The sequence below is a fragment of the Ananas comosus genome, linkage group 17, assembly GCF_001540865.1.
Source record: "Ananas comosus cultivar F153 linkage group 17, ASM154086v1, whole genome shotgun sequence".
NCBI lineage: Eukaryota > Viridiplantae > Streptophyta > Magnoliopsida > Poales > Bromeliaceae > Ananas > Ananas comosus.
Window position 1 is genome coordinate 8,223,315 of NC_033637.1, and position 15,358 is coordinate 8,238,672.

At 36.0% G+C, this 15,358-nt stretch overlaps 1 protein-coding gene across 4 annotated transcripts; it reads left to right on the forward strand.

Moving 5' to 3' along the window:
* LOC109723165 (uncharacterized protein At3g49140-like) lies at positions 604-14,934 on the forward strand. Of its 4 annotated transcripts, none has more exons than XM_020251425.1 (12): positions 608-805; positions 891-1,044; positions 1,145-1,337; positions 3,131-3,233; positions 3,337-3,404; positions 3,482-3,610; positions 3,691-3,819; positions 3,992-4,109; positions 4,200-4,291; positions 11,189-11,341; positions 13,600-13,695; positions 14,594-14,934. In XM_020251425.1, the coding sequence occupies exons 1-12, from the start codon at positions 751-753 to the stop codon at positions 14,693-14,695; spliced, it is 1,392 nt and encodes a 463-aa protein (XP_020107014.1). In that variant the 5' UTR covers positions 608-750; the 3' UTR covers positions 14,696-14,934. The 4 variants fall into 4 exon arrangements, with proteins under 4 accessions (XP_020107016.1, XP_020107015.1, XP_020107014.1 ...); XM_020251424.1 differs by having other exon boundaries at positions 611-805; positions 4,197-4,291; XM_020251427.1 differs by lacking the exon at positions 11,189-11,341 and having other exon boundaries at positions 604-805.

The window sequence follows — 15,358 nt, forward strand, 5'->3', positions numbered from 1 at the left end:
AGGGTGTAAACAAGCCGAACACGAGCTGGCTCGTTACAGTATCGAGCCGAAAAATTCAACTCGTGTTCAGCTCATTTATTAACGAGCCGAACATGAGCTGGCCAACGAACAATAAATTAAAAAAGATTAAATTAAATATATATAAAAAATAAATTTATAAAATTTCATTCATTAAACTTTGATGTAATAGTTGAAACTTTACATATAAATGAGTCTTTTTATAATTAAGCTCGCATTTATATTTTTATTTTGCTAAAAATTAAATAATAAAAATATATATTATATATAATTATTTATTTATATATAAAAATATAAATTAAATAAATTATATAAATATAAAATATATGTATTCGAGCTGTTATCGAGTCGAACACGAGCGAGCTAATCCCAGCTCGTGTTCAGCTCGTTTATTAAACGAGCTGAAAAATTCAGCTCGTGTTCGACTCGTTTACTAAACGAGCGAGCCGATTTTAAGCTTATTTCAAATCGAACACGAGCTGGATCGCGAATAGCAAGCTGGATTGCCACCCCTAGCTTCATGTAGCCTACAAAATCAACTGCCAATAACGACAGCAAAGCATAGTGCAGCACCGACTAGAAAGATATTAGTCCCAAGAGAATCGTCCTTCATCTAGTCCCAAGAGAATCCTCCTTTATCCTGAGCGTATCATATTTGTGCGATAGATAAAAATCCACGACGCCTTAGCGGAGGATGCGCGTGCGTGGGTAGGAGCAAGCGGAGGAACAAAAATGCTGGCGACGATGGAGTCCCCGTTGGCAATAGGATTCCGTTATACAGAGTGCAGTCCGTCTTCCTCCTCTCCCCTCATCCTCGTCTTTCAGGGGCAACAACGTCTGCCCGCTAATCTGCTGTTTGCCAATTAATGCAGGCTGCCGCACCTCGGCCTTACGGAACTGCTTACCCTCTTCCGACGCTGCCGCTGTCTCTCAGCACGTCCACGCCGGAGGCCGCAGCAGTCTTCACCGGCTAGGGCACGGCAGCAGCGCGAGGTTTCTTGGAAGGGGGCTGTCGGACGGCTCTTGGTATAAACTTCATCCCTCTTTCCTTCTATCTTCTCCCCCGCTCTGATTCAGTCTCTTTAACTCAACCCCCTGGCCTTCTTGCTGGAATTGCGTTCGTCAGGAATAATATTCTCCGTCGGACTGCAGTGTCCTCCCGGAACGATTTGCTTTCAAGCAGGGCTCATTCTGTACCGGAGAATGCGGACGCAAGAAGTCGGTACCATCCTTTCGAGGAAATAGAAGAGTCAGCGCCCACGGAAAATGGCGAGAGTCCACGCCTCTCCGATGCTGAAATTGCTAGAACAATAATAGAGGTATACTCATATTATTGTAAATTTGATCAGCTAGCTAGTAGTGAAGGCAGCAGCAGGGGAGTGATTGAGATGCATTATCCGGGTTATAGATGAGCAGCAAATTTACGATGATTAGATAATGCTCTCAAAGAAACACAGTTTGTTTGGACTGTCTATAAAGCCTACAGTTTGAACTTCTAATATGATTGGCACTTAAAAGTATGGGTTTTGCAGTCCCAGTACAGGTTTCGATTAACTTCTTTCTTACCCTGCTTGTCATTCTTACACCCCAGATTGTTAGAACTGACGGCCAACTTACTTTTGTGCTTTTCTCCATAAGAAAGCTAAGGCCTCGTTTTGTATTGTTGCCATTTTTCTGCTTTTTTAGATAGAATCTCTACATGAAATAGTGTCGAAAGGGACGAATGGTTTGCTTGCAATCGTATCCAGTCTGTAGCTGTTTCTCTAGGAAGAGACTCGGATTTTGGGAAGAGACTCGGATTTTCCGTGTAATCATTTGAATTCAGGAGAAATGTTCTAAAATTCATATGGATTTCCTCTTTAGATAGATTGTTAAGGTATTATTGCTCTGTTCTTGCATCTGAATGGTCCGCCGTGCTGATTTTTGAGGCTCAAACTCATTTCGGATGGCTATTTGTTACTTACAAAACATATTACATGCCTAAACTCCAAGCAGAGGAGTGATTTGCTGCAAAGCTAAAATCAGTTAAACTAAGAGACTGGAGTAATGTAAATATGCAATAGCTAGTGCTTTATTTTGGTGCTTCCTTTTGATGACATTTTGAAAGAGGTGCATCTACAAAGTAGGGGTTCGTTTCTCCTTTGTGTTTGTCTCATCTTGGATGCTACTTGTTTGCTAGTTTGTTCTTCGAAGTTACCCTAATATTTTCCAAATAGGGCTTGGAGTGCCACTTTAACATAGGGTCCTCTATGCCTGAAAGATAAAGTGAACTTGCAACTTTGTCTTTAGCCTGATAATGATTTTGTTGGTTTATGGCTTGTCTCAGAACCATGAAGTGCACAACCTAGTTGGGAACACATAAATCACCAAATATCATTTCTATTTTATTTTCTTACTTCTATCACAAAATTCAAGTCAATTGAAAATTTTATAGGGCAATCTAGCCCTTTTTTTACTTGCTCGTAGGCTAATATGTAAGGAGCCAGAGTCTCAAGGCCCAATTTGTGAAACACGCAAACAAAGATCGAACCCCCAACCTCTAAGACGGCAACACTAGTAACAACCACTAGGCTAGCTGCTACCGCAGTTATCATTAATAAACTTATTTATACCAACTTAATACCAATAAGACAAGATGTTACTAAAATTGTAAAAATCAAATTTTGTATAACTAATATTATTATTCCTTCTAATAGTACATTTAGTAAAGTATTATAATTATCTAACTATCCAAGACATCGAAAGAAACGAAACTATGATAGAAGGGCTAGATTGCTAACGTGGGTTCATTGTCAATGTGTGTGTGTTTGTATGCCTCCCATGAAGGGCTTGTGTAAATCTAACTTGGCTCAATTTCCTTACTGTATGGTCCTGCCTCAATCTAGATGTGAATCATATTTATAGAATTTCATTCTAGGCTCAAATTCACATGCAAGTGTAGCATGTTCATGCCTTGTTTATGAAGAGGCTAATCCTATGCGATTATTAGGCCTTCACAACTCATTGACACCTTGTTTCAGTACTTATATAATCCTTCTTATAATCCATGACTGATTCTCATTGTTTGAGCACGCTGGTTTAAGTTGCCTTCTGATGTCCATTCTACATTCAGGTGAACAACAAAGCGACCTTAGTGTTTACAGGGTTTATTGACAATGATATCCAAGAGAACATCATTTGGTCTGATTTACCCTATTTAACTGATGAGCATGGAGGTATGCAGAAAAAATATATTCGATCGTTCATGTTTTAATGTCATATCTTGTGGAAAATACTCTTATTTTTTCTCTTGAAGTTGCTATATGGCAATATGGTCAGATATTTACTTTGAAGTGAGCAATGATGAAGGCCCTCTGCACACTTTGATAGCTGATGATAAAATAGTGGTATTGAATGTTCAGATTTTCATTTACATTCTTGAACTCCAAAATATAAATTTTGAATACTTCTGTTGTTGGTGCAGCAAGTTGTGATAGGCATAGATAGTGCAGAGATGCTTACAGAGATTGAAGTATCAGCACCTTCAGATTTTGATTTTGGTCTAGAAGATGTTTCGAGTGAGGAAAGTGACACTGATGATGACTATGAAATGGTAAAGAATAGCCTGACTCAAAATTTACTGTTTTCCTCAGGACCGGTGGCAGAATTGTGCATAATGTCTAGCGTTTCTAGCAGGATGAGGTGACCATTCTTGAAGAAGAAGATGATGATGGTGTTTTTGATGAAATGCTAAATGACTGGGCGAACCTTGAAACTGTTAATTCTTGCCATCCGATGTATTTTGCAAAGAAAATTGCAGAGGTATGTAGTCCTTTTTATACATTTGATGTTGGTCGAACATTATCTTCCAGACTCGTGGAAATTACATTGTAGTGAATTTCACCTCCAATTGTTTGTCATTTTTTTTTCTCTGAGAGTGCCACTCTTGTGCTATTCTGCATAAAGTTTTACCTGGATATTTTCTCTTGCTCAGGCTGTATCAAATACTAATGTTGATTGGATGGATCAGCCATCAGCTAGTATTCTTGTTCAGGGTCACCTTAGACCTGCGTTTGTTGAAGAAAGCACAATCAGTAAAAGAACTCCAAGCGGTAACTTCAGCAAGCGATTAAATTACAAAATTCTTTTCGATGTTCATTTCATATAGTTCTAATGTTTCATCAGTTCAATTTCTGTAGTAGAACTTAATAAAGATCAGAGTATGCAAAGGGGATCTGCATTTTTCAAGCTGGAAATTTTGAACATTCAGATGGTCTCTGCTTATGGAAATCAGGCATGTCTTTAGTATTTTTGTCTTACTCTTTTATAAGGCTCGTTTGCTATTATGTCCATTTTGTATAAAAAAACTCTTAAAAAAGCTGAAATGATCACGAAACTGGTTAAAGTTTGAATGTTTTCAAGTCAACTCTAATCGGCCTTTATCCAACACTAGATCGTGTTAGCCATATAAATCCTGGAAAGAAATTTGTGAGATCAATCATATAAATCCTTCCTTTGCTGTTCAAACAAGGTAATGCGGAAAGAGCTTAAGAAGGCCCAAAATAACATGGTTGAGAACAAATTGCAAAGTGAAAATAGCTCAAATAGGTTTATGATCATAATGTACCGAGCTAAGGGGATCCTATGCTATGATATTTACGCTTGTACCACTTAATGGAATCCTAGAGAAGCTGCACTTAAATAAGTTTTAGTATGTAGCTTGTTGGATTACTTTCTAAGGATCCTGTTCTAAACTTAAGTTGGATTTAGTTCCTGCTAGTTGGACTAGCTCTTATTTAATTACACTCTTCTTTACCCTCATCTTACCTTTTCTTCTGGTCTTCTTCGAATCTTTCTGCTTCCGAATTGTTACGGTTAGCTTCGGGGTTTTCGGGCTACTAGGCCTACAAAACTTTTTTACTATAGAAGTAGACATCCAAAAATTTTATTTGTATAAGTAGGCCTATAAAAGCGGTGAATCATTCACTGTTTCTAAAAGCGGAAAATAAAATCCAATGTTAACTAATATATTTTTTACGTCTGAACTCCAAAAAATGTATTGTATCAAACACAAAATAATTTTAATGCTTTGAAGAAAGCGGTAAATGATTTACCGCATTTAGAAAGCGGTAATTCATTCACCGCGTAGACCTAGTTTTGTAGATAAATCTTTTAGAGGAATGTTATAATAATTATAATATTTTTTGTCTGTCAATAAAAATTATTCGTTAACTTTTCTAGTACATGTTCTTCGCATTCTCCTGTTATGGTGGTGGGCCTCCAACAAATACGTTCTATATACTTGTTATGGTATCCACAAAAAGTAAAATAGAAAAGAGAAGAGAGGAAGAAGAGAAATCAAAAAATTTGGTATGTTATCGTGGAAGCAAAACAAAATAACTTTATTGAAGAAAAGTTAACAACCACACTAGGATGCATGCATCCGTACGGTGGCGACCACTAATTAATTAGCGCCCGGCTCCGGCTTCAACTTAATTAATGTCGGCTTCATTAGCCACAATGATCCTGACCTCTATTTATAACTAATTACACGAAATCCTACTATAATTTGATTTCATCTTAATCATAATTTAAATAACCAAATCTAATAATAGATAAGATCAAATAATCTAATCCTAATCTAATTGTTCATTAGCATTATCTCTAACACTCCCCGATGATGCTAATGTTCTTCACACCGATCTTCTCTTGGCAAAATAAGAATTTCCAATGTTCGCGACTTTGTGAAAATATCAGCCATCTGCTCCTTGGTTGCGTAGTGTATCAACTCGAACCCCTCTCGTGCTTTTTCGATCATCAACTGAACCTGTCCAATCACTATTAGAACAACCAAAATAAAAATCGTTAGGGTTAGTATGCCACAACCGGTGGTCTCTTGTTCCTTTTGAATATCTCAATCTTTTTCGCCTTATATATCCATTTAAATTCAATAACTTCTTTTTCTATAGGCGGTTCAACAAACTCGTAGGTATTATTTTTTCCTAACGCCGCAATTTCTTTATTCGTAGCCTTACACGAATCATTAGATTTTGCCGCCTTCTCGAAGGTTTGTGATTCTCCATATTGTGAATACATGCACTGTTCGTATATTTCACTAAGTGGTCTTACTTTTCTTGGTGTCATCTTTGGAGAAGTTTCTGGTGAAATTCACGGTGAAGTTTGTGGTGTTGTTTCTGTGCTTGATGTATTATCACCATTGTTTCTGTTTCCAGTTGCAGTTTCGTTTTCAAGTATCGGAAGCGGATTATCCTGCACCTTTGCACTCCAATCCCAAGCCTTTTGCTTATCAAATATAGCATCACAACTTATAATTAAAGACTTAGTAACAGGATTATAAAATCGATAGGTTTTACTTCTTTCGGTATAACCCACAAAAATATACTTTTGACTATTATCATCCAATTTTTGCCTATTTTGCGATAGGATAAGAACAAAAGAGACCAATCCAAAAATTTTAAAGTGTTTTACCTTCGGTTTCCAACCCGTCCATGCTTCATAAGGTGTAATATTATCTAATGCAAAAGTTGGACTTTTATTAAGAATATATGTTGTAGTAGATATCGCTTCTGTCCAAAATTTGTTCGGGAGCTCTTTTTCTTTCAACATACTTTTTTCCATCTCCACTAAATTTCGATTTTTGCGCTCGGTACGCCGTTCTGCTGAGGCGTGTAACTGGTTGTCAACTGCCTGTGGATACAATTAGCTTCATAAAAATTTTCAAACTTGTTAGAAATAAATTCTTCCCCTCGATTTGTACAGAGAGCTCTAATATAATAACCTCTAATATAATAACCAGATTCATTCTCGACCAAACTTTGAAGTTTCTGAAAAGCATCAAAAACTTCGGATTTACTTTTAATAAAATAAACCCAAGTTATCCAGCTATAGTCATCCATGAAAGCCACAAAGGAGTAATTGCTGTGAGTAATGGTGTTTGCATCGGCCCACAATGCATGTATCAATTCTAATGGTTCTTTGGCTCTCCAATTGTTGTTTCTGGAAAAAGAGTCCCTGTGATGCATTCCTATTACACAACTTTCACATATGGAACTATTATTATGCACCAAGGGCAAACCATCAATCATATTCTTTTTATATAATAGATCAAGCCCCTTAAAACTCAAGTGACCATATCTATAGGAAGGATTTAAGTGTCGTGGCACAGAGTCGTGTCGGAAACTTGCTGGCACAGTACAACATAGTGTGTGCCGTGCCGTGATGATGCGTGCCAGTCACAAAAAAAAATGTGTGTCGACACGTAATGGCATGAAATATTTTTATTTTTAGCAACAAAGTATGCTAATTATTTTATTATATATCTTTATCAAATCTTTTGAACTGCATTGAGAAAATTACTTGCTAATTTCAAGACTTGGTTCAATAATAAAGAGGAGAATAAGGAGAATAAGGACCTTATTCTTTATTTCCAAACAAAAAAAAATTTGTCAATTTCCCTCTTAACGGGTTATCCTAGAATAACCCGTTAAGAGGGTGGCATTGTTGTTCTACCAAAATGGTGGAACAACAATTCCTCTCCTTATACTTCTACCAAATTAATAATAAAATATTATCTAATTAATGTATTATATATTAATTTGTTTGCTAATCAACTAGATACATAATTAACTACTTAATTTATTACTCTAATAAATATTTTAATTAACTATTTGAGTAATTAATTTATTATTTTAATTAATTTGCTAATTAAATAATTAATTATTTAGTGTACTTATTCAATAATCAATATTTATATTGATTATATTTTGACTAATTTAACAATCTGATTTTTATTAACTAATTGATTTATTAATTTATTAATTTATTAAATTACTGGTGATTAATTAAATTATTAATTACTAATTAATTTATTAATTAACATTTGAATTATTATTTAATTAATATTTTGTATTAATTAATTAGATAAAATATTATTATGTTAAAATTATAATGATTCTTATCCTTACTATTCCAATCTAACTATCCAAACGCTATTTTTCTTATTCTCGAGAAAAACACAGTTTTCATCCAAACGCAAAATTAATTTTATTCCTGCCTATCCCAAGAGTTGTACCTATTTGAGGAATAGCCTAAAATAGCTTATTTCCAAACCAAAGATATCAGAGGGTTTTGAGTTGTGCCATCGGCACGGGGGTTGTATCGTGTCGGTATCTTGCTGGCATGATACGACACAGTGGATACGGCTTGTGTCGATAGGCACTTTAATCTTTGATGTATAGTGCCATAACCAATCATCATCTAGCACTAGTTTCATTGCAACATGTACAGGAAAAACTTTATTTTCTGCCATTGGAACTTTAAAAAGTAAATTCTTTTTATGTTTATCACTTAGAATTTTCAAAAATAAGCGAATAACCTTTTTTCAAAAATTGGCCCATACTAAAAAGATTGGAATTCAACTCGGGAACATATAAAACATTATTTATTTTTTGAATTCCAGAAATATTTACCTCAATGGTACCTCTTTTGTGCACGTTATGGACATAGCCGTCACCTATTGTCACACGCCTTTTAACTGATTTGTCCAAATTAATAGAATTTTCTTCCTTTCCTATCATGTGACTGCTACAACCACTATCGACATACCAAATATTGTTAGTAGCTTTTTCCGATGAACAACATTTGAAAAGTACGTTATCATTTTCGTTATTTTCATAAACAAAATTCGCATTCTATTGTTTCAATCGACAAAAGCGCTCGATATGGCCAAATTTTTTACAATAATAGCATTGAATATTGGCTAAATTACAAGAAATCTCCCTATCAAAACCCGATTTTTTACTTTCCCCCCTGTCATTTAAAAACTTACACTTTGCCCCATTGTAAAATGAAAAATGTTCACTTCACCCCCTACCGTTAGTGATCACTTTGCCCCCTTATAAAATGAAAAATGTCCACTTCACCCCCTACCGTTAGTGATCTGTTAGGCTTCCGTTATAAAATATTTTTTATGCCAAAAATACCCTCCGCCCTCTCTACTGTGCTTCGCCCCCCTCCGCCTCGCTGCCTCGCCCTCCTTCACTGCCTCGCCCTCGCCCTCGCCCACATCTCCGTCTGCGCCCACAAATACCCTCTCGCCTTCCTCCGCTGCCTCGCCTTCGCCCTCGTTGCCCTTGCCCACCTTTCCATCAACGCCACCTCAATTTCCTCCCTACTGTCGCCGAAATGGAGGGGCGACGAGGGTGCAAAAGGAGAAGGGGAGCAGGTGGAGAAGAAAATGGAGAGGAATCGTGGTCGATCGAGATGTGAACCGCGGCTGATCGAGGCGGCGGATGAGCAAGACGAGGGCGGAGACGAAAATGGTGAGGGCCAAAATGGTCATTTTGTCATCACATTTCACACCGTACCTCCCCTGTGAACATTTTTCATTTTACAAGGGGGCAAAGTGTAGGTTTTTAAATGACGGGGAAAAGTGAAAAATCAGGTTTTGACAGGGGGGTTTTATGTAATTTAGCCTTGAATATTTCTACAATTATAGGGCTGATCATTACCTTCGTAGGTTCTCTAATTTTGATTACATGATATTTCATCGTTTCTGTTGTTAAAACCACTCGATCTACCTTCGTGGCCTCTACCTTGGTCACGACCCCGGCCTCTACCATGGCCACCATATGTTGAAGCTTGATAATTAGAAGAATCTGTATTATCTTTTTCATTGTCTTTCGTTTCACTTTGAAATACATGCTTAGAAAAATTTTCAGTTCTATCTTTTCGTTCCTTATGTGCTAAAAGAGAACCAAAAAGTTCGCTACAAGATAATTGTGATAAATCTTTTGCTTCTTCTATAGTAGAAACTACATCACCATATTTTTTCGTCAGACTTCTTAAAATTTTTTCGATTTGATCAGTAATCTGTGCACCATATGTACGCATCAAGGTAACTAATTTCATAACTCTAGAATAAAAAGTATGAATATTTTTATCTTTTTTGATTAAAGAAGTTTCAAATCTTTTTTTAAAAGTTTGAATTTTAACTCCGAGTACCTTTTCGTTACCTTTGTATTCCTTCTGCAATACATCCCATGCTTCTTTTGATCGAGTAACGCCGGCAATATGGGAAAATATCAAGTCATCAACTAATTGCTGAATAAAGAAAAGCGCCTTTGCATCTTTTTTCAAATTCTCTTCGGTTGCTTCCTTGCATCCTTTGTACAAAATCCCATAGATCTTAGGATGGAAGCAACGTCCGCATCTTCATGCACCAAAAGATCATAGTTGTCCCCTTTGAATATCGGGAATCCTTGTGCAACTCCGTTGGCGTTGTTAAATGCCATCGATACTTTCTTCTCTTGAAAACTTGTCTTTGATACCACTTGTTACGGCGGTGGGCCTTCAACAAATACGTTCTATATGCTTGTTATGGTATATAGAGATTTTCACAAAAAGTAAAATAGAAAAGAGAAGAAAGGAAGAATAGAAATCAAAGAATTTGGTACGTTATTGTGGAAGCAAGACAAAATAACTATATTGAAGAAAAGTTAACAACCACACCATGATGCATGCGGCCATACGGTGGCGACCACTAATTAATTAGCGCCCGGCCCTGGCTTCAACTTAATTAATCCCGGCTTCATTAGCCACAATAATCCCGGCCTCTCTATTTATAACTAATTACACGAAATCCTACTCTGATTCGATTTCATCTTAATCATAATTTAAATAGCCAAATCTAATAATAGGTAAGATTAAATAATCTAATCCTAATCTAATTGTTCATTAGCATTATCTCTAACATCTCCCAGGGTCTAACCTCTTTTCTAGTATGGGTTGTTATCACGATCAGGTCCGAAATTGTTTCTTAAATATGCGTCCGACCTGATCATGAGTTGGTAACATTCTTTTCACTTGTATGCAGTCAATTGTAAGATCTTGCTGTTGTACTTCATCTCCATGTAATAGTTATTAACCTAGGTGATGCATAGGTGGATTTTATTTTACTTAATTCTTATTATTTTGGAGCATCTGTGTTTTTATAATCACTGTTTTATAGTGAAAGCCATTCTGCATGAAAATGGATCTCTCCTTTTCCTGCCGTGAAAGCTACTCCATGATAAAAATTTATGTCTTGCCTTTTCATGCTACTGTTTACTGAGGCACAACTTTTTTTAGCTATATGTTATTTAAGCAGCTTTGTGGCTTTATTTCCTTTCAGACTGTAGTTAAAATTCAAGATTTTCGGAAAGCTAGGCCAGATGTTCTTGCACATTCTGTTGCAAATATTATATCCCGCTTAAGAGCTGGCGGGGACAAGATCATGCATGCCCTCAAATTGCTTTGTTGGAGGCACAAGGGTATGCAAGTAGAGGTACCGTCCATTTGCCTTTTCATATAGCATCCTTTCTTTTTTTTCCGACAATCTAACCTATGGTTGAACATACTATCAAGGGACTTGACTAGATGTTGAGTGCATAAATAGGTCCTACAGAATGCCAATCTTGACGTGTATAGCATTTACTTGTTGGAACAAAAAAAAAATAAAAAAAGAAAAATCAAGAAGTGTTACTTTCAGGCAATGTTCCAAAAAGCTGTCCTTGCAGCCGCATATGCGGTCCGACCGCATACCGCACCTCATATATGATATGCGGTGCGGTTTATGGTTTGAACCGCATATGCGGCTACCTATGCAGTAAAGTGTTCTCTCTCTTTTTTTTTTCTTTTTTTTTTTGTTGATTTGATGTGGGATTGAAATATAATGTTGAATTGGATTGTTTATTAATAATTTTTCATATACAGATAACTATTTTCATATAAGTTTAACTAATAATAATGCATATAAATGCAATTATCTTTATATAAATTGAACCTAACTATCTTTCTTCTTATTTTAGTAAGTATTATTCCTAATCTATCTAATAATTATGTATGTAAATATTGATGAATAATTTTGTAATTGTTAGATGTTATTTTATTAGATTTTTTGAATGTTGGCCTCTCAAATGATGTGAATGACAATTTATCGAAAAAATTATTATTTTTCATAAAATTTTAGCATACCACCTTTTAGAACATTGATTTTTGTTTGACATTTTTTTTTGATTCTGCACAAAATTCTATTTATTCCTTCTTTTATAAACTAAGAGTAAATTACTAATTGTTAGTTTAGTGATATATGTGTATATGTGAGGTCCTTTACTTGAAATTAATTATTTTAATTTGTGAATTTTAAATTGTTATTTAGTTATTTAACTTTGTTAGGAAGCATTTATATAGATATTTAATACTTAAATATTTTAATAGATGGACCGCATATGTGTCCGTATTACCGCATATGCGTTATGTGGTAGGTAACCACATGGATATTGCATACCACCTTTTGGAATATAGCTTTTAGGCTGAGTACATAGGGCATAGTTTGCTCTTACACTCAACATTTGGTAGCATTACCTGGGCAGTTACATTTAATTTGAAAAAATAGTTATTTATATTGTTTCTATATTGGATATGCACCCAAATATGCGGATAGTAGTGGAAGAATGAAGACAATGCTCTAGTGGTCGACCGCTAACAAATGGTGTAGTGTTTGTAAGTTGAGCTCGGGCTTGCGCTGGTGGTAGGGCATGTAATGGAGTTACAGTAGTGATCTGTTGCATCTCTGAATTCCTCTCAATCTTTATGATGCTGTTAGGGATCCGCCTCCACCTCCACCTCAAGTAATTATGTGGAAGTTGGATCGCACCGTCAATGTACATTATTGGATATTTTTCCCCCTAGAACTTGAAAGCTTCTGCACTTTCTTCTTTTCTCGAAATTATTAGATCTGATCACTTTCATGACGATCTGCTCTAAATCCTTTCTTTTGGTCAGTCACCCGAAATTTTACATAGCTGTTTCAGCAGCATTCCTAGAAATACAAGGCTCACATTGGTTGCAAGTTTTGAAATAGTCCCATCAGAGTTGATAATTCGACTGGGACATGTGGCATGGTTGTTATGGACACTCCCACTGCCTCCACTATATGGTAGAGGAGAGCTATTGATGTGCCTCTTCATTAAGAATTTTAGAAAGAAGCTCTTGAGGTAAGCTCTTTGGTGCCCTTGCAATGTTTTTTATTGTAAGGTGAGTAAGCCTTATTTGGGACTCATGCCTTAGGGTGAGATTTTGAGAGCATCTGTGATTCTGAAGCAGTCCCACATCAGTTCTCGTAATTAAAGAGGACCCATTGTCCCACCAGAAATGGTTTCACCATGTCTAAGGGGCATGCCATCATTCTTGGCCTATCCATTCTCTTGCTCCCCAATTCCTCCATAATTGAAACCTTTTTTCTTCGTTGTCTGTGCCTGCAGATTAAGCTGCTACCCTTTAAGAGTAATTATCTTGGCTTATACCTAGATTGTTGATTCATATTAAGGAAGATAAAGGTTAATGGTTCAAACTGTATTGCATGTTAATGCTTGTGATTCCTCGAGTTTGATTCAGCACTAGTTATGGGTCACACATTCCATAAGCATCTCCTTTATGTGCTTATAGAGTATTGTTGTTTGAATCATACGGAATTGTGAAATATTGTTATTCTTGTCTTAACCTCAAGATAGATGCCTTACATGTCTACATTCTGTATTTCAGGAAGCAGCCGTCATCGGGGTAGACAGCCTTGGCTTTGACTTGAGAGTCTGCTCTGGAACACAAGTACAAACTCTAAGATTTGCTTTTAACCATCAGGTTAGTGCCTTCAGTTGTTCTTTTTAGCCTGTATCAATTTTGCAATATTCTTGTAGCGTAACTTCGCTGTTTTCATGCACCTTGTAAAGCCATATATTGTGAGGAAAATATGTATAGAAAAAAATAAATTAGAACCTCATATATATATATATATATATATATATATATATATATATATAAATGCTTCTTTTTGTTAATTATTGATATTAAAATTACACAAGGTTCAATTACTGAAATTCACAGAATGTCACTTATGTGGCAATTTGTTAGAGAAACTATAGATAATGTTCAATCACCTATTATGCAGGTTGCTTTGTGCAGAAGAAGTGTGTCAAAAGTACTTTGTTCATGCTATTTTGAAGTTTGAAATGTTTGAACTGTTGTGCGTCTATAGTTAAAGTATGCCCAAATATTTTTCTTTCCTTCTCTTTATATTTTGAGGAAATAATTGATAGAGAGGAAATTAAACTGGAAGCATCTGTAGGATGTCTGTGCTTTCCAATGTTTCCCCTGATGACGGCCAAAACTTTTTAGCAAAATCAAGCGAAGTTTGATAGTTTTAACTGGTCTATATTCAATTTAATTGGAAATCGGTCGCTACATATGTTGATTATGTAATATTAAAACACACTTCTCTAGCATGGCTATTTCACATGGTATTAGAGCTGAAGGTTCTGAGCGTCTCGTTCAACTTTGTTCCATATAACGTAAGTCTGCATCTTGACAGTTGTTTCACAATATAAGTTTATCCAGCTGGGCTACAGTTAGATGGCAGCGCTTTCTGTATAATTGCATCGTCTTATCTTATGTATAGTAAACCATCTGTCCTCTTGATCTTACTATTTGGTTGCTTTTGCTTTATTGTGCACTCCGTCATGCATTTTTATTTGCGTTTCAGGCTACTTCAGAATTTGCTGCGGAAAGGCAGCTGCATGATCTTTTGTTTCCAAAATTTCACCAAAAAGAGCAGCGGCAGCAAGCCCATCAGAGGGAAGGCTGATGGTGCTGAAAAGTGCTGTACTCGCTGAATTAAACCACATTCTTAGCTTGCTGCGGAATTGCATTAGAAAATCATGCCCCTTACTATGATACATTGTACAGTGAAGCAACCCTATTTATGGCAATCGATATGAATTTTCATGTTTTCATTTGTCAGTTAAATATGCATCCAACATGCGATTTGTAGCATGGGTGATTCAAGCTTGAAATTGTGTATGAATATACAATTTTGTCGTTTAATTTTTTTTTTTTTTTTTTTTTTACTGTATTGAAGTTCACATGATTTTATAATAATCTTGAGGATATAGAGGAAAGTAAAAGAATAGTTTAGTAGAAAATGGAGTATAAAATTTCCTTATTTGAGCCACATTTTTTCACTTCGAGCCGAGACGAGGAGCGACAAACCATTGATCTTTTCTACCAAGTAGAAAGCGGTATTCATAAACGAGCCGAAAACGAGCAGGCTCATTAAAAGTATCGAGTTCAAAAATTTAGTTCGTATTTGGCTCGTTTGGCTCGTTTATAAATGAGCTGAACACGAGTCGGCTTATTAAAGTATTGAGCTGAAAAATTCAGCTAGTCTTCAGCTTATTAATGAATGAGCCGAACCGAACGCTAGGCGACTCATAGAGAGCAAGCTAAAAGAATTAAAAATAATATATAT